The 20,046-nt window shown below is 37.2% G+C and overlaps 1 protein-coding gene across 2 annotated transcripts in view; it reads right to left on the reverse strand.

Annotated features, from left to right (window-relative positions):
* Nucleotides 1-769: 769 nt before the first annotated feature.
* Themis (thymocyte selection associated) overlaps nucleotides 770-20,046 on the reverse strand; it is a 185,130-nt gene continuing 165,853 nt past the window's right edge. The window contains exons 5-6 of one of the 2 annotated variants that reach the window (XM_076927959.1): nucleotides 13,731-13,882; nucleotides 770-2,478 (exon numbers count right to left, since the gene is read on the reverse strand). In XM_076927959.1, the coding sequence (XP_076784074.1) occupies nucleotides 13,751-13,882 (132 nt within the window). In that variant the 3' untranslated portion in view covers nucleotides 770-2,478; nucleotides 13,731-13,750. The remainder of the gene's footprint in view (nucleotides 2,479-13,730; nucleotides 13,883-20,046) is intronic. The other variant, XM_076927960.1, reaches the window with a different exon arrangement.

The following is a 20,046-nucleotide window of genomic DNA, read 5'->3' on the forward strand; positions in this document are numbered from 1 at the left end:
GGCACATTGTCCTAGAAGCAGGAGGAGGAGAGATGGGAGAGTGGGTTCCTGGGGGCTGTGGGGAGAAGATAACATCTAAAATGTAAATAAAATATCCAATTAAAAAACTTTTAAAAATTAATAAAAAAAATAAAAAGCAGACTGAGGAAACCACGAGGAGTAAGTCAGTAAGCAGCAAGCCTCCATGGGCTCTGCATTAGCTCCTGCCTCCAGGTTTCTGTCTTCACTGCTCTTGATGGTGAACGGTTATATGGAATTGTGAATGGAATAAGCTTTTTCCTCCCCCAAGTTGTGTTTTGTCATGGTATTTAATCACAACAGTAGTAACCTTAACTAAGACACCATCTTCAAACTGTTTCAATGAGTCAGTATTAGAGAAGACAGCTTTTTAATTAGTAGAATTAGTAACTGGTCATATTGACATCTATTTATATTTCGTGACTATGCCAAGAAATTTTGTTGCTATGACCGGGCCCAAGATTGCAAACCCACAGTGCATAGGAATGTAGGGCACACTCTTTTTCTTCCTGGCTTTAAAAAAAAAATCAGCTTTCTCAATTGTGAAAACTTGTTTCAGTTCTAGTTAAAGAATATTTTTGCTAAATTGTTATAGAAAGTAACTTATTTCATAGTTAACCATGGCCAAAGACACATACATATGAATAATGGAAATTTTGTTCCAATGTCTCAAGATCTTGGATAGGTCATAAAGTTTATTGTGTTTTTGATACCAAGACAACAAGAAGCAGATTATGCAAATGGGATTTTATTAAGATAGAAATGTAAGACATGATTTATGGTAGAAAGTCTTTGATGATTCACAACTAAAGAAAGAATTCATTTTCTCATTTTCTAGCCAAAGACATGGGCAAACAGTTCAACTATTTCAAATTGAACTGTTCTTATATACCAGACTAAAAATACTCAGTGCTCACTGTTAGCTGAAAAATGACGAATTGTATTGCTCCCAGATTACCCATAGTGCAGCTCTCTTAGGCTAAGTGGTTGGGTCATGATTCTCTATGATGTCTAAAAACTCAAATACAGGGACACCCACATTCTAATTTACCGCTCAAATGTGTGTAAACTAAACTGATAAAAAAAATGGATAAAAAAAATCTCCTAAAAGTTTATTATTGATACATAATATGATAACAGTTAAGTCATTAAGCAATTTTTAAAGCATTGAAATCAAGATTAATTATTACTTAAAGAGAAAAGAATAATAGAAGCTAAGAAATCAGAATACAAACATTTTATAAAAGATCTCCAGCTGTGATTATATGATGAAAATTACCTCATGGTTTACTATCTTTAGAGACTCTTCAGTACTAAATCATAAAATAAGTTCTCCCAACTCATAAATTAATTATAAGATTAAAGTTTTGTAAAAAGTCTGACTTACGAACAAAACCTAAGGCTTCCCACTATTCTCTATGTAATCTAACTAGAAAAATTCTCAATCTCTTCATGTTAAGAAAGACGAAGTAATATCATTCCTATATATTTTAAACATAATAAGAAAACTTATAAAATGTGTTTGCCTTTAATTTTTACAGCTATATAACTATAAGTACTATTCTATTATGTATTCATTAATAATCTCTTTGGCTTCTGCCAACTATATTTATAAGGTTCATTACAATTATATTGCCTTTTTCTTCCCATCAAATATTATGGTTAACTAAATGGTTTGTTACAATTCTAATAAGCATCCATTAGAAGCATGATCAAGAATATAGTATATAAAATACAAGGCAATTTTTCAGAGCCCAGACGATTTTTTGGTCAGCAACTCTCCCTTTTCGAGATAGAGGGAGGAGGTTAGAGAAAGTTCTGTGACTCATAATGGTGCTAGCTGTTGAGAGTTGACATTTATTTACAGTGTATTTATAAAACAAATTGAAAATGTGAAGTCAAACTCATTTTCACAGTTCCCAAGGAATCAGAGAAGAAACTTGGCCATTTTAAGTTACTGTCAGACATAATTAATTTTCCTTATTGAGTCTTAGCAGAAATGATGGTGAGACTGAAAAATGGGAAGAGAGCTGCTAGAAAAAAAAGGATGAAAATTCAGTGAGGGTTTAGACTTTTAAAAATAGAATCTTACTCAATAATTGAAGAACAAAATTATTTCTAATTACCAATTGTTTTTAGCAAAAATAAGTGACATAAAAAGATGTATATGAAATAAATGTGTCTTAGACAAAAAGAAAACAAGACTTGTGGGGTTTAGGAAACTGAATAGACAATTTAAATTCCATATCATGGGTCTCTCTTTGAGCTTTATGTCCTAAAACATTTAAGCTTGTTTTTGTCTTTGCAGTGGCCAGTCTAGATTCTTCCAGAGTCCGTTGGGGAATCGTTGTTTTTCAGATAGAAGGCTAGGCTTCCTTCTTCATTGCACATTTATGTTCACTGACCAAGTGGCTTCCATCACATCTTGTTATTTTTGATGTTTTTCAGTTTTGAAGAGTTCTGTAAGTGAAAAAAAAAAGTAAGAGGAACCCATCAGAAGGTTGTATGAGCTGCTTGCAAATATTGTTTATAGTATCCCTGCACACATATTCTTTTGAGAAATAATGGGGAACAAAGTAAGATGAACCAAAAAGGAAAACCTGTAAATTATTCAGACACAAAGTACATATTTATGAGACAAAAAAAATAATACTTTAGATTCGTAATGTGCTTGCATTTGAAAAACATGATTTTGTATTCATTTCCATTCAGCATTACATCAATTTTAGGAGAAGATAAGGTGGAAAAACTGAGGCCATAGTAAAGGTGTGGCTCACTCAACTAGACACAGAGAAGCATTCTAGACCTAGTCTACCTGCAGGCAGACACAAACCCAGTTCTAAGAACTGCAGAGGAGTAATGGGGCACCTGCAAACATTAAAATGAACCAAATGCTAGTTTTTAAGCAACAGCCATACTACAGAATGATTCTGTTAACATGTAAACAAACTCCAAAGAAAAGCAAAGAGATGAGAGAGAGAGAGAGAGAGAGAGAGAGAGAGAGAGAGAGAGAGAGAGCTCTCCCATTTTCCTGCCATGATGATAATGGGCTGAACTTCTGAAACTGTAAGACAGCTCTGAGTTCTTTATAGACGTTACCTTGGTCATGGTGTCTCCTCACAGCAATGCAACCTTAATGAAGGTTCTCTCTCTCTCTCTCTCTCTCTCTCTCTCGCTCGCTCTCTCTCTGTCTCTCTGTCTCTCTCTCTCTGTCCCTCCCTCCCTCTCTTTCTCTCCCTTTCTCCCTCCTTTCCCTCCCTCCCTTTTTCCTCCCTCTTTCCCTCATACTTCCCCCCTTTCTTTTCTCTCCTCCTTCCATTCCTTTCCTTCTTCCCAACCTTAAAAATCCTTTTCTATCATTATCCAATCTTATGGGATTATTTCCTCATCTTTAAAGATAAAAAAGAACAAGGTACAATAATACCAATTATACAGGATTCTCACAAAAACTAAACGAGGTTAAAATCAAGAGTCTAAACTATTGTGTCAGTTCTTTCCAATTTTTATAATGTGAGTGAAATATAAAAACAAAACCTACAGTTTTCTGATATCTACAGACTTCACATTTCCATTGAAAGAAAGTTGAGGGTCTCAAACTAGAAAATTATACAATTTCTCTACACACCGTGCTAACTTCCCTGTTTCAGTGATGACTTGGGCTAGGGATTGGATAGTCGGTGTCCTGATGCCTAGTGTTCCAGGGTCACACATTCTCTTGGATTTCATTTATTCTCTGTCTTATTAACTACAGTGTCCAACAGTGGTTTTTAGATTTTTCGGTCTTTCTCATGTAACCAGCTATTGTAGAATATTAAAATAAGGATTTTAGGTGGCATGCCCAGATTTAATTCCCATTCCTATCACTCTCTACCATTGAGACATTATTTGCAAAAAAAGGATTATTTCTCTCTCATAGTGTTTCTTTTCTTGGTTGAGGGGGGAAAATGGAAAATTAAATGATTATACTGTAGAAAGAATAGAAACTGAAGACCTAGGCCTTGAGCCCTTAGTATATGAGTCACTGGCTGCATGTCTTGAATAAACATTGTATTCCATTTCCTTATCAGTGAATGAGTTTTGATGATAATAACTGAGGCACTGAGTTAAGGAAATATCAAATGAAATAATGTATGTCACGTGCTTTGTAAAACATAAAGTGCAGCAGAAATATTATTTGATGTTACCTTCCTATCCTCATATAACAGGATTACAAGCCTGTGGTGGGAAAGTTCAGTCTGTCATTTTGACAGTTATTAGTCTCTCTCTCCCCTGTCAATAAACTGATTTAGGATAGTACATTGTAAAGCAGAGAAGTGGGAGGTGAGGATATTAGAATAATTATATTATCTCAAACTGAAATAATGGCTGGAAGCCAGGTTAATTTTAGAAGGGACTTTCTAGGTCACTTCAGACAGCCTGATCTCCTTCAGTCTTGCCCCTTAACACACACACTCAGTCTAGCAGACAGAGCTGAGCTAACATTGAACAAAAGTCGGTTCCTATCACACTCTCACTTGCAAGAAATCTTAAAGTATACGGGAACCATTTTTTTCCTGAAAATTACTTAGAATTTAGAATGCAAATTGATGTGAAAAACCTTTACTTTGGGGGTGCTTAGAACACATTCCTTTGGAAATATCACAAGTATAATTCAGGGTGATTTTTTTTCTATTTTACATTGAACTGAAGATCTGCTTGACCAATAATTTAGCTGATGAAATTAACAGAGAAATTTGGGTTTATATTGAAGAAGTTCCTCAGCCATTAAAACAAACCATTCCTCATTTGAACAGACACAAAATGAAGTTTTATTTTCCTTTCTAAAAAGTATGAATGAAACAAGTGATCTTCACTAGAAAAAATATACATCTTCAAAATTAATCATTCCAGCTAAAATTATATATAGTAGTTATTAATATATATGTGTATATATATATATATATATATATATATATATCATATAATCAAAATGAAGGAAAATCTCCATTTTCTCATATTTTGTAGAAATTAAAATATTTACATTTTCTTATAAAACAATTATTTCCTGAAGCATTAATTTAAATCAAGTCTGGATACAATTCACTTTCCTTGAAAACTGAGAGACAAATTGTTAGTGCTGCTAAGTCTGAGACAGAAGAGTGAAACCCTTATCGAAGAGTCTCTGCATGGCCAGTCTCTTTCGAGCCTTCCATGGAATCTCTCCTGAACATTTCCAACTGGATTTTCACCCATACTTTCAACTGTGTGCTAATCCTTTGCTTTCTTTCCTTGGCACATTTTGAGATTAAACCGTGGGTCAAGTACCAATGACACAGGTGAACATCTGCTGCATCTCTCTCGTTTGTGGTGATTAGTTGATAGTCAATTATTTTTCAGAGCTGAGACTTATGTTTGTGTTCTTAGAGAATGTTTTTACCTAGAGAAAAAAGTGTTTGAGAGGTGCCACAGATTGTCTATAAAGTACAGAATAGCAATCTGGAGGTTATTTCTTTACTAAGAAAATATTCATTGAGAATTTAGCACTTGCCAAGGAATTTCTTAGCGTCTAAAGTTAGAGTAAAGTTGAATTTTTAAAATTCCCTGTAATCATGGTGCAGGTGGCTAATAACCAAAATTTATAAAGAAAGCATATTCTTGGGTAGTCTGAAAGCAAGAGACAGTATCAGGTAAGAGGTTGTCATTTTTGGTAAGGTTGTTGTGGAAGAGATCACTAAAATAACTAAAGGCTGGTCTACAGGAAGGGCCATGGTAATTTCTGGACAAAGAATATGACTGGAATTTCTCTTAAGGGTGTGAGAAATAGGAATTCAACAAATTTTAAACAGAGGTGGGTGGAGGATAGCAATGTCCTTGTAGTATTTTCAGGGCAGAGTTTTCACGATTGACATGGTGTTTAGGCACCTTGCTATTGCCTGTTTTATTGAGAATAGACATCATGGAACAATGGTAGAAGATGAATTAGCCTATTCAAGAATCCTGGTGATTAGTGTGGTAGTTTATCACTGTATTTCAGGCTGGAATTGCAGAAATTGCAGGCATATCTTACCACATCCATCATCATCCTGAACAATAAAGTCAGAGTCTATTACAGGAGGAAAAAAGGCCTGAAGCAGTGGCTGATAGTAGCAGATATTTGCACTAAGATGGAGGCAATGGTTACGGAAGAGAAACAGGCATGTTCTAGACCGTAGAGATAGAACCAATAAATTTTTTTTTTTTGATGCAGTAGGTGCAATGAGTGTGTGAGACTAAGGAAAGGTTGCTTTCCCTTCTTTCTTCTATATCATTGTTTCCAATGTGCTTCCTTGACATCTCCTGAATTAGAATCACAAGAAAAGCATCTTTACATCAATTATTGGTATAACCAAGACCCAAGGAGTTCTTTTCTAGAACACGTACCAGTGAACCTTTTCTTTAAAGTGCCAGATAGTAAATGTCTGCCACAGATACTCAGCTTTGCCCATAAGGCCCCGAAGCAACAACAACACACACAGACACAACACACACACATGCGCACACATGTATACACATAATGTTGCCATGTCCTAATTCAATTTTTTACTTACAGGCAATGAATTTTGAAATTTAAATTTCATATTATTTTTCCTATACCAGAAAATTTTTTCTTGATTCCCCCTGCCCCCACCACCACCACCTTTTTTTTTTTTTAAGCTCTTAGAAGTAAAAACCAACCTTTGTCACAGAAACAGTCATTAGGAAAGATCTCCCCCTGGGCCACTGTTTGCCAATTGTGTTCTACAGAATAGATTCCCTGCATATGCATTCCAACATTCACATAAGAGCATTCACACAATGTGGGCATTTGTATGCAAATTTAAAGCTTAGAGGCAAAAGCCACAAAGACTTGACATTCTCTGAGGTGGACTTCACTCATGGGTCTGTCTTGGTTGCAAAGGCTGCTCACTTTCCACAACAGCCCACCACTCTAAGCACTATTTTGTTAGTACCTCATGGCCTTGTGCGGACATGGACTAAGACAGGGATGAAGTGAAAAGAGAAGAGAGGGTTGTCTTGCCTAGGAAACCATTGTTTGCTCTCCGTGACTACATGGTGCTATTCTTATAATTACCAGTCTGCTGATGAGAAATCCCATTGGTGAAGGCTGACAAGTGGAGCACTCTGCAAAGAACCAGAGCTGCAGAAAATAAATTAATCTCTGGGGGAGAAGAGGGGTGAGGTTGTCAGTGCTCACACAAGTGCTAATGGCAAATGATATTTCAGAATCTGTCAGAGGATGAAATGGCTCTGCTCGCCCCTCTGGCAGACCCTAGAACATTCAAACAGAATTCAAACAACTACCAATGAAGCAGAGCAATGTTACAACACTATACTTTATGATCTTACTACTTCCAAAGCAAGAGATTGTTTCTCAGAACTATGGGGATGTTAGCAATTTTGTGATTTTGGATTCTGACAGTAACTTTGCATTAAGATTAAACATTAAATGGAACAATAATCTGTCATAATAGTTTATGTAGAATATGCTGTGAAGAGCTTGAAGCATAAAAAGGGTAACGTAGGAAAAGCTACTTATTGATCAGTACATGTATGCATCGTTGGAAATGACACACTATACCTTTGATGATTTATACAAGATTTTAGTTAAGCAAATAAAAATAGAGTTGTTTTAGCATATAATCCAGTCATATTAGGAACGAGAGGTTGGTCCCAGTTTTAAATTATCTAACATTTTAAAAGATAGGTTTTCTAGTTTCAGGATTAAATTCTATTACTGAGCTTAGAACACTGTTAAGCGGCACTGAAACATAGAGCTGGCTCTTCATTAAAATTGAGAAACAAAAATATGTTGTATTATGATAATATTTGAACCTCCAAGACATGGTATGGTTAGGTAGTCAATCAAGGTCTCAAATATAGAACTCTTACTGTACCAAGTCCTTAATACTCCTTAGTAGGAATCCACTTGTGTTCTGTTTCCCAGCATACAACTGAAACATGATTTAGGTTACAGGATTAGGTCAAACTGATGTCCACAACAAGGACCTCTTTAGATTCCTTCTTATCCAGACTTTAGTCCCTGGGTTCAACCTTGGCCTTGGAGGAGAATTTTCCCATGTGGCATCTTTCTTTTCAGCTGTTCAGTCTACCAACAGAAGCGAGACTTCGATGAAGAAAACAATTCAATGAGTCTTACTCAGATGTGGGACTTTGGGGGCCAACCACCTCAGTGTTCTATCCGTAGAGGGTATTGCATCAAAAACGCTCAAAGCTGAAAGTCATGAAGATTGCCTTCTAGGATGATAAAAAAAAAAAATGCAGAAGTGAAACAGCTTGTGCAAAAGCTGTATGTTTAGGTTTGGGGCAAGGTTGAGACTAGAAAGCAAGGCACTGTTTTGTTCTCAGGCTTCATACTCCTCTCACTGGTTCACTAGTCTAATTTATGAAGGGTAAGTGATGGCAGATTTCATTTAAAGATTAATGATAACACAAGGAGTATGGCTGAGGAATTAAACAGAATGAAATTGCATTAGGGACTATGAATCAAGAAAGTATACAGTATATTTAATAGAGAATACCTATGTATTCTGACAAAGATTTCAGCCTCCAGAGGGGCACATGATGCAGAAAGAGGGAAACAGACCCTTGTGTATCTAGAGAATTCATAAGAAGCAATCCTAGTAATTCATGAGTGAGTAACACACATACTAACACGTTCTCCCTCCCAAGTAAATAGTAATCCTATTATCCTGAATGGCTTTGCTCTGGGCTAAATGAAGTCTCCTGATCCATAGTTACAGCCCCTGACAGGAACAGCTATATCCTACTAATGCATGATGCTGAGGACTGCTCAGGGCACCTTCAGAGAGCCATGGTCTTCCCAGAATTCCCTGTGGCTTGCCCCAAAGTCTTTGTGTGATTTTATCAGGACTTCTTCCTCTGCCTATTTCTGTTACTTCACTTTTGGTATTTTCGCCGAGAGCACTTTCCAGTCAACTTGCCATGTGCAAATCAATCCAGGGAGCTGAGTGTGCAAGCAAACGAAACAACCCAAAACAAAAAAAAAAATAAAACAAACAAACAAAAAAACCTGCTTAATGCAAACATCTCCACTTAACACCTGTCAGCTACTTAAAATAGCTCCCGAGCTGGCTAAACAGTGGAGCACCATGCTCTTGGGAAAACATCAGGGTCAGATCATCCAGCTAACTCCATCATAGCAGTGCTTCTTAGACTCAGGAACTCCCTTTTCCATGGCTATAAAAATCCCCAGAGGACAGAATTCTCAGAGGGAAAAAAATTGCAGACTAAGCCTCAGTACCCCACAACATCAAGACGTCTTAGAGGTACTGTCGGGGAAATAAAGTGTTCTTTAAAATGAACTCAGAGTCAGTAGTTTCTTGCAACACTGACATAATTGGAGTTTGTTATGTGTTAAATTAACCTGCTTTATCCAATGAACTCTTCACAGTAGGTTATGAACTAGTAGCATACATATGGACCCAATTTGACCAATACAAAGAGTTAAACAAATTGCCAATGGCACACTATGAGCAAGTGGAGATTTTAAACCCAGCAGGCACCGCTAAGACTGAAGAGGTCTGAACTTTACCGTTATGTAAAGGACACTTTACACTGTACCCTTATGTATACCCTGGACAGTTCCAGGGCCAATTCCTTTCTCTGAGATGCTATCAAAAGTGCTTTACTGACCTCTTAGGTGACTTTCTGTGAACCCTTAATTTATCTGATAGCTTGGTGATTCTCACGTCATCTTTTAGTAACATCATTAGCTCTACATGTTTTGTCTACAAAGAGTACAGTTCTCCGAAAGCACCATACATAGTTTCTCTGAGCCTGACTGTAGTCCATTCCACTGCCAGTGCATACTTCCTGTTTGGCCACTTAGCAAAATCCCTCTAATTGTCTACATTGACTATCTAGCTCAATAATCTTTGCATCGGTAAAGGTTCCATTTCTGGCATCTGATGAGCAAAGCTGGGTACCCAGAGACACAAGATCGAAAAACTAGCACTTTTGTCCGAATGCAACTTTATAATTTAGAATTTTTAGTCTGAGTTATGCTAAAATATCCAACAACTTCCACTTTCACCAAAGAAGAAGGGATTGATTAACACCTAAGTATTTTGAGTAAAAGTCACTGTGGTAGGACATATTTATAGTTCTAGAACTTGTAGTAGGAAGACAAAAGGTTCATAAGTTCAAAGCTAGCCTGGGTCTCATAGCAAGACCTTGTCTCAAGGAAAGAAGTAAAGGGTGAGAAACAAACCTTAGAAAAGGTGTTTGCTCCTCCTGAATTCAGCAAAAGCTAGTGCTACTCAGAGAGAAGCCATCCCTACCAAGAATGCTAAGTGTGAGTCCAATCCACCAGTTTATTTTTAAGTAAAGGTACGCATGTGTGTGTGTGTGTGTGTGTGTGTGTGTGTGTGTGTGTGTGTAATATGTATACCTTTAATATATATTATATATATGAAATAAAATCAAAGTTGGCAAAGTTTTATTTGTGCTCTACTTTCCTCTTTTATTTTTATGGATGGAACTGTCATGCAGTGATAGCTCAGACTGCAGATTTCAACCTGATTGTCCTTGTAGATGCGAAAGCAAATAAAAATTCTCTATACACACTGCTACTTGGTATCTTCAGACAAATACCTGCTGAAATTAGCCTAGAAAGGGAAATTTCACTTTACTCTCTTGTAGGAAGCTAGGACGTCTCTCTATCCTAGACCTATTATTTTAATCTGAGGCTCCTTTTGCCCATCATTTATGGGCACTGTGTAAGAACGGGTACTTCCAATGCCTATAAAATACACTGCGTTATTTGCTCAGAGCACAGTTGGGGCAGCTGATGTACTATCCCAGAAATGCACACGCTGGGAAGATTAGATGCCCAAGTTCCCTGTGATTGAAACAAAAACTTTGATCTTGGGAATTGTGTTATCTGGTACTTTGTAGGATCCATAATCTTACGGGAAAAAAAATAGTTTCCAATGAATTAATAATGGCCTGAGTCTCAAACCGCTGCAGCAATTTTCATTGCACCGGTTGTTTCTTTTATAGTCACACTTGATTAGTATTTGAAATGTGGAGGAATTGCAATATGCATGGTTTTCAAAGCCCTTTACAGAATTTCATTTTATCACTCGGAGAGAGTCAATGAAAACGTAATAAGAAAAGCTCTATGGGATATTTTTATAGAAGTGTCAGAAGCCAGTAAGCTAACTACTTGAAAGAACTCAGATTGTACAGACAGGGTTTGGAGCAGAAACACTTCAGAGACTTTAGATCTAGTATTTTGACTTTTATATGTCCTTGGAGGAATAACTGTACTCACTACAAAAATCAAATAAGGGGGGGGGAGGAACAAACCATATGCTTAAGAATAATTAATTTCAATTTTTCTGCAAACTAAATGTGAAGTTTTAAAGATAAGTGTCATAGGAATTGAGCTGGTTTGGTGTGTCTAAAATATTGCCAAAAAAGACAAACATTCTCATTTCCCTTGCTAAGGCATGTCAGATTCCCACCATATGGAAGGTAGTCTGCTAGCCTAATTGACTGTCCTTCACAAGGTCATTTGCTCTTGTTCAGTAGAGATAGACAATGCCATACCACCATCTCTACAAACCAAACCATCAAAAACGAAGTCTGCATTTAATTAGCTTATATTTTTTAATATTTTTATTAATTTTTAATAATACCTTTACTGATTGCTTGGGAATTTCATATCATGAACCCCGAGTGCCCTCACGTCCTAGTCTTCTCAGGTCTGCCCTTACCCTTGAGAACTCCTCCACACCGTAAAATAAAGGAGAAGTAAAAGGAAAAAAAAAGAAAATAAAATACAAACAAAAAAAAAGTTCAATTTGGGCTACCCATCTAGTCATGGTCAAATTCCTGGTGGCAAAGAAAACTGCATCCTTAGAGGCTTCATCCACGTATTTTTTGGTAATAAGCAACCAGGGCTTTTAAGATGAAGACTCTAAGAAGATGAAAGGTATCCTCATCCATTGCGATCGGACCCTGCTTGTAGCTGAAAGTTGTCACTGTGAATCCAAAACGTTTGGAGGTCCTGGTGCCCATGCTCGGTACCAGAAATCCTACATACAAGCCCATCTCAAGGATCAGAGTTTACTTTTGTAATAAACATCCTAGGATTTGTTGTTGTTGTTGTTGTTGTTGTTGTTGTTGTTGTTGTTTTTTAAGAAAATTGCAACCTTCTCAACCTGCACCCCGACCCCCTGGCCAGAAGCCATCAATTTTGGAGAGCTACAACTCTGCACCTTTATCACAATTTCTTCTTTTTTAAAGTTCATCTCTTATATATTACATTCTGACCACAGTTTCCCCTGCCCTCCCCCAGTATTTATAAATTTTATGATACATATTTTGATTATATGATGAGAACCTCCCTACTCTTCAAACATAGTGTTCTATTTTTTTATTTACTTAGTAACCCATTGACTCTGATTTTTAGTGTGCATATAGTCCTGGGTACAGAGCCATGCACTGAAGTGTAGTTGATCTAACAAGAGTCATGTCCAAAGGTCCTCAGAAAGAAGTGAGGACTGTTGAATGTCTTCTCATTCCAGGCTAAACTGGTCTTGCTCAGGTCTTATACAGGCAAGAGCTGCTGGGAGTTTATGAGCACTGTGGTGCAGTCATGTCCTGAATACACTGTTTCTCTCTGATTCACCCTAACATCTGGGTTTTACCATTCTTACACTCCATTCATGATGATCCCTGAGCTTCTTTTGAAGAGATGGATATCAAGATATAGATATCCCACTGGTGCTTGAACACTCATCAATCTCTTATTCTCTGCACTTTGATGGTGGGTTTCTGTGTTAACAATCATTCACTAGATAGAGAAAAGTTCTGAGAACTGGTTAAAACTCAGCTATCTTATCCTCTTTCCAAACCATTAAACACATCTTATTCATTCATCTAGTAAAAATTAATATATATGTATACACACACACACACACACATATATATGAATTCATATATATTCATATATGACCACAGTTTCCCCTGCCCTCCCCCAGTATTTATAAATTTTATGATACATATTTTGATTATATGATGAGAACCTCCCTACTCTTCTATATGAATATATATATTCTATATTCATATATATATATATATATATATATATATATATATATATATGAATGATTGGGCTATGGAGTTGGATGAGTTAGAAAAGTGTCTGTTGTGAAGGATCTGGGTTTAGATTTCACATAAAAAGACAAGAACACTGACATGGATAAGTAACTCCAGAGCTGGAGGGGGCAGAGACAGAAGAAACCCTGGGTAGGCAGCCAGGCTGGCTGAACTGATGAATGAGCTCCGGGTTCAGTGGGTGACCCTGCCTCAAAAAATTAGGTGGATAGGTCAAAAAATAGTTCAGTGGTTAAAGAGTATTTTATTGTTGTGCAACAAAGGACCCAGGTGCTTTTCTTAGCACCCCAGTGTGGTTATTTGCCTCTGTAACTCCAGTCTCTGGAGATTTGTCATCCTCCTCTGGCCTTCCAGGGCATTGCCTGCATAAGGTACGCAGCTATACATGCAGGCAAAACACCTATTCACACAAAATAAAAAGATATGTTTATTAAAAAGTGGAGGGACCCTACACACATGCTCAAGAAATTATATGTTGTAGCCTTGTCAGGTAGGTAGTTAAAATAATATTTTATGGTTTAACTGACCTGTAGTCAATTGGTGCTTGCTACTGCAGTGGCCCATACTTGCTTTTCTGTCTCTCCACATCAGCGAAATCATTTTGAAAACCAACTGGTACTCTTGAATTCTGACCACCTTGATCTGAGTGAAGCTTCTTGGCTCTGTCTACGTGGTGATGCTGAAATGACAAGCACACACAAATCTACCAATCCAAGATAAATGCCTTCTAGAGATATGACAAGGATAGACATTTATCACATGGCAAGTCATTTCTATATGTCTGAAAGAGAATATTCTATATGCCAAATCAAGTTATAAATCCTAGGATCATCACTATATTTTAATAATCGAAGTGTGCAAGTTTTGAGGTAGCCAACTGAGTAGAATAAAGGGCTATTATAGAAGAGGAAATTGTCTTCTAAAACTATTTATATGAATTACATTTTCCCTGTGCAGTTTATAAAATATTTCACACGTAGAACATTCCTACTCAGTTGTTTCCATCATAGTCAGACAATCCAGTACTTTGTCATATATCCCATAATTATGTATCAATTTTGCATTATCCTTTTTTGAACTTACTATTTTTAAATCTTACGTATATTATCAGTGTTTCGCCTACATGCATTTATGTGTGCCACTTGCATGCATATTGCCTTAAGAAGGCGAGAAAATGACATTGGATTCCCAGGAACTAGAGGTGCAAACAGCTGTGAGATGTCGAGTGTTTGCTGAGAATCAAACTCGGGTTTTTTAGAAGAATAACTTACCCACTAAGCCATCGCTCCACGGTAGGCTCTATGCTCTATTTAGAAGAAATCTTAATATCTCCTCTAAATTTATACACATTTTAATCAGCAGTTTGCAAATTTGTCCAAGTCTTCTGGCCAATTTGAGAATAATAATTCATCATATTGATGAATTATTAAGGCCCAGCATTATTGGGTCCCTGTAACTTATCATACATAGGAGATGTCATAATGTTTGACAGTGTACTGACATATTGCATACTTCAAAAAATACGATAGTTATGATCCCAAATTCAAGAAAGACCTAAGGGGGGAATCAAACTTCAGCCTTTTGTTTCATAATCAAATTCAGAATAGGAGCATATTACTTTGAATGTGATTATAAAATATTAGCAGATTTGTGGTCAATATTAGCTAGTCAGTTTTGGCCAGTCATATTAGCCGGTTTGACACTGAGGAAAAGGTGATGACCTTTAAAGTTCTTCATAAAATGATGTATAGAATTTAACACATTAAACTTGGTTTTATAGAATGAAAGGATTAGAAGTTTTAGAAGTATATAAGAACTGGAAGTCCCGTACGATGACCTGATTCACCCAGGTTAACAAAACAAATAGTGAAACTATAACCCCTGTCCATCAGTACAGGATTAATGTCACTCTGTAATTCATTATTTCTGTCTGTCGGTACAGAATAATGATCACCCTGATGCCTATACATTTGCTGCGTTCTTTTTCATCCAAGTCCTTTGACTGTAAGTTTAAAATTCCCTATTCTCTTACCCACAGGGCTTCTTTGGAGTCAACAGGATATTGACACACCTGGAGGCTTAAGAGATAACCACAGTATTATTTATTTGTTCACACCTGTTCACATCTGCATTTCCATGAAGTGGTGAGAACAGGTTTAGGCTACCGTGAGGGAAGCAGACCACGAGCTGTAGTTTAGTTGGGTTACAAAATTGTCTAAGCTGAGGTAAGACACAGCTATAGGAGTCCAGGATACTTAGAATACACCAGTTTATACCAGTGTAAAACAACTCATGTAGGCTCAATCCCACAGCTTCATGAAACCATTAAATATGATTTCAATTATATGCCATGCATTTGTATTTGGTAGTCATGTGATGCTGTATAGTGATAACTGTTTCATTCAACCAACATCTATCCCAAACAATGTTGTGTGATAATGCAAATATATGACAGCCTTGGACTGGTCAAATATGATATTTCAAAATACCTAATGAGAGAATTAAAATTATGTAGTAAGCATGTATAGATAATTCTCAAATCCCCTTTCTAATATCAAAGGATAGAAATTTAGTGGTATTGCCAGGGACAAATCAAAGGATTATTTTGAATACTAATAGTAAATTTAACTATTTATCATCATGGTGCATATATTCTACTTCCTAACAAGGCAAAAATACATATCAGTAACTTTATATGAAACTTTAAGTCTATTGCCAAGCCTACTGATATAATCACACAGTCTTTGAAAAGAATGTTCAAAATGTACATATCTTCTTGATTGTTGATGTACATGCTTTTGAAAATATATTAATGCCAAGGTAGACATCAAATTGCAAATTTCCCATACTGAGCAAAAAACTAGATTACTGGACAAAAATAACTGAATGGTTTTTTTTTTTATATACCAAATTCAACTAATAACATTAAAAAGCTGAGGGGCCACTGAGAAGACAGTGGATAAAGGCCTGAGGAGCTTGATGAGCTGAGTTTGATCCCTGGGACACACAAGCTCATATTTGACTAGTTGATATTTGACTCATTCACAAAGCACAAAAAGTCTAAGATGAGATTTGAACCCTGTGAGTCGTCCCCCAATCCCCACGTGTACTCTGTGGTACAGAGCGTTTCCTCTCCTCTCAGATTCACACAAAAGAAGAAAACAAATGCTTCCAAAGACTTAAACAAATGAACAAATTTAAAACGTGGGTGAAAATCTAGCAGTTTGTGGTCATTATAAATGCTATACTACAGTCCACATGCTAAAGAAAACATTTTAGATATTAGTAGACACCTTTGTCATAAAGCCATTATGGGAGAAAAAAAAGCCACCTGATCATAATGGGGCAGCCATTATACTTTGATATGTGTTTCTTGGTGCAAACATTTGTAGATTTAGATATTTTAGAAATACATTAGCATTTTATAAATTAGTGATGTACATCCACTGAAAGAACCTGAGAAGGGTCTCCTCTGGTTGAGCTATGTGGGGTTTTCCAACTCTTTCTTCTATCCATAGCCAGGTCCTGACTCTAGCACAGAACGTCAAAGGATCTGTCTGATCCATGAGTCACTGGCCCAGTCTCAGCCTCGTACTTATTGTGTTTTGATGCCAGGAGTCTGGGTTCCCACATCCTAAGTTACTATTTATTTTCTGCCACAATAAAGTTTCCACACTATTTCTTCATTGTCCACATGCCTTCTATTAACCCTCAACTCTCTCATTCTTCTTTCCCTTTTCATGGTTATCAGATTATTTCACTCTGACTTTCTCTCTTCCTTCATGGCTCACAAACTTCACTGCGTATTAAACTTTCTTTTAGAACATAGCATCTACCTTCCTACACTGACTACAGAGGTACTGGAGACCCACTTACTCTAAATGATGGTTCTTGTTTTCAGGTTATCCTTGGGTTGATGGTTCCTGGCTTTCACTTCCTGCCACTGCATCCTTATTTCCTGCTATGATCCCAAATTCAAGGACAAGGAAAGGGGTTGCTTGGCAGGAATACAATATTAGCCAAGGACAAGGAAGTGGGCTTCAGGCAGGATTCTGACATTAGGCTAGAACAAAGAAGTGGTTTCAGGCAGGAATCTACATCTTAGGCTAGAACAAGGAAGTAGGCTTCAGGCATGAAAAGGACTTTGGGCTAGGACAAGGAAGTAGGCTCAGATATTTTGGTCATCCTGATAAGCCCTTAGAAACAGTGACCACAGGAGTGTTCATGTAATTGTGTTTAATGCCTTGCTTGTTCCTTGACTATTTGTGTTTATTGTCTTGCTTGTTCCTTGACTATTTGTATCTATTGTATTTCTAGACACTCAACCTAGAACTGACCTTAATACATGCATGTAATTAAAATGGTATAAAAGCAGAAAGGAGGAGGGGGATGGGATAGGGGCTTTCTAGGGAGGGGAAATGGGGAAAGGGGATCATGTCTGAAATGTAAATAAATAAAATTTCAAAGAAAAAGAAAAACATATTAAGAATATGGAAGCTGAAAATATTTTTTTCTGCTTTGTCTTGTGCCTTTATTTGTGTGTTCTCCTTGATCATTGGGCTTCAGCTGAATACATAATTTAAATTACAAAATGGAGTAAAACCTCAAGAAGTTTCTCATTCTGCAATATGAGACTCTGATGTAATTTGATTTTCCCATGGAAAGTATTTAAGCAAGAAGGAACACAAACTGTGAAAACTAATCTAAATCTGACCATCCACACCATCCTCTCTTCAGTCAATATTCTAAAGTTTCACACAATTATTCACATAGAATTACTGACTCCCTTCTCTGCACAGAACATATTTTTTTTTCTCATATCGGTGGCAGAAAGGTGCATTCAAGCTGCCTTAGTGGTTCTAAAGGAAGCTATCATTTTGCATCTTTTAATCTCTTTCTTCCTTATGTTGTTGCTGGAAGTTCACTGAAGCCACACGTGATAGGTCTTACTCCATCAGGCATTGGAAGCCAATTTCCACTTTTCCTCCAGCCTCAGTTTACAGCATCCCCAGGTGGAACTTTGTGCTGGCATCTAGAACCCTGCAGAACCAGAGCTCCTTAAGCTTTGACCACATGAGCTGGGCTCTGACCCACTGCTGGTCAGGAACTCCAGAAGCAACCATGGGTGCAAATATGTTGACAGTGAGCTCTTCTCGGGCCTAGTTTACTTGACACACAGTATATACCGTCCCTTTAATCGGGCATTTAAAAGGGTTCCTATCTCTCCATTTCTTTCGATTGGATCAAAGAAGGAACCATTAATCTTTAGAAAATGAAGACTCAGGTACCTCCTGGCTACATTGCCCTGATAAGAGGTAACAGCCTCTAACATCCCTTCAAAGGCCACCCCTTCCTCCAAGACTGGCTGCAATTAGATCCAAGCAAAGCCATCTCTACTGCTGCTGTGATTGAAAAACCTTATCATGTCTCATATAATAAACATCTTACTGTGTTCTCATAGATAAAGCCTTTCAACTTGTTATTAAGACTGTTTTAAATACCCATTTTCAAAGATACATTTCAAGAGCATATTATAATTCTGAACAGCTCAATCATTCTGCCCACTTCTATAAAGATCTATGAGGGTAGTTGAAGATGGCATAACTATTAGAAACACTGCTTAACCAACACTTTTCTTGTTGTTGTTGTAAAATGAGAACAGAATGCATAGCTAATTTGGACAATTGTTATTCTTAGGGAGACGAGTGAGAAACCCTGTAGTCTTCAGCGATATTTGTCCTGTAACACTACATATTAGAAAAGCTTGGAAAAGCATTTGCTGCTTTCTTGCTAATGTGGCAAGCATCTCTCCTGCAGACCCCAAGGTCGGCTTACTTAAGATGTTGGTGTCATAAACACTGCAGTTGCTCTCAGTGCACAGACAAATCTTTTTTTGTTCTTTCTTATTTTGCTTTTCTGCAAATCTTAAAGCAATTAATTTGCATGGCTATGGTCATGTAGTTCTTATAGTTTCTGTTGTAATGGAAAAATCACAACTCTTGGGTTCTGGGATAGTAATTGCTGCCTAAAGGGCAGGCAAATCATCTTATTTAGAAATCAAGAAACAGAAATTACAATGGTATAAAAATGATGTGACACAATTTGAGTTAAATTGGTTTGGGGTGAAATTAGCTTTGAATGTAGCATTTAAGCAGTGTCCAGCAGAGTCATCCTGCAGCAGATGCTAGACCAGAGCTGTGGTGTGCTCAATAATAGGTCTAAAGCCAGCGGAATTATTTTGAATTTGTTTCTTTAAAATTACATTTTAACTTTCTGAGGACTAAAACATACCCTTTCACAAGAACCTTTAAAAAGCAGAGAACGGAAAGTAGCAACCATTTAAAACAATGTCACTAAGTTGTTTGAGTTAGGAACAGTTCTGATGGGTAGGATACATTCCAACTCTAGTCAGGCATTCACACTGGAGAAAGGCTAAGGGCATCCTTGTACTAAAACGTTGCCAAAATTAAAAAGCTTGTGAATGACTAAGTGGCCAACATAGGGTTCGGTCTCAGCAAGCTGCTGTCTGCCACCCTCACATAGACTCAATCCTGAAGACATTCTGCTGTGTCCTGCTCTTCTGGCTGCTTCTTACCTACAGTAGTAGTTGTCATTGTTGCTTGTTTATTTTTGTGACAGGGTCTCACATATCCCAGCCTGGTACTGAATTCATTATGTATCCACATATGGCCTTGAACTCCAAATCCTTCTGACTCTGTCCTGCAGGTGCTGAGATTACGCTTGTGTGCCACAATGCCTGATCCATGTAGTGCTGTGAACCAACCTGGGACTCCCTGTGGGCCAGGCAAGAGCCCTACCACCCGAGCAACATTCAGTTACGCT

The sequence above is a fragment of the Arvicanthis niloticus genome, chromosome 30, assembly GCF_011762505.2.
Source record: "Arvicanthis niloticus isolate mArvNil1 chromosome 30, mArvNil1.pat.X, whole genome shotgun sequence".
Classification (NCBI taxonomy): domain Eukaryota; kingdom Metazoa; phylum Chordata; class Mammalia; order Rodentia; family Muridae; genus Arvicanthis; species Arvicanthis niloticus.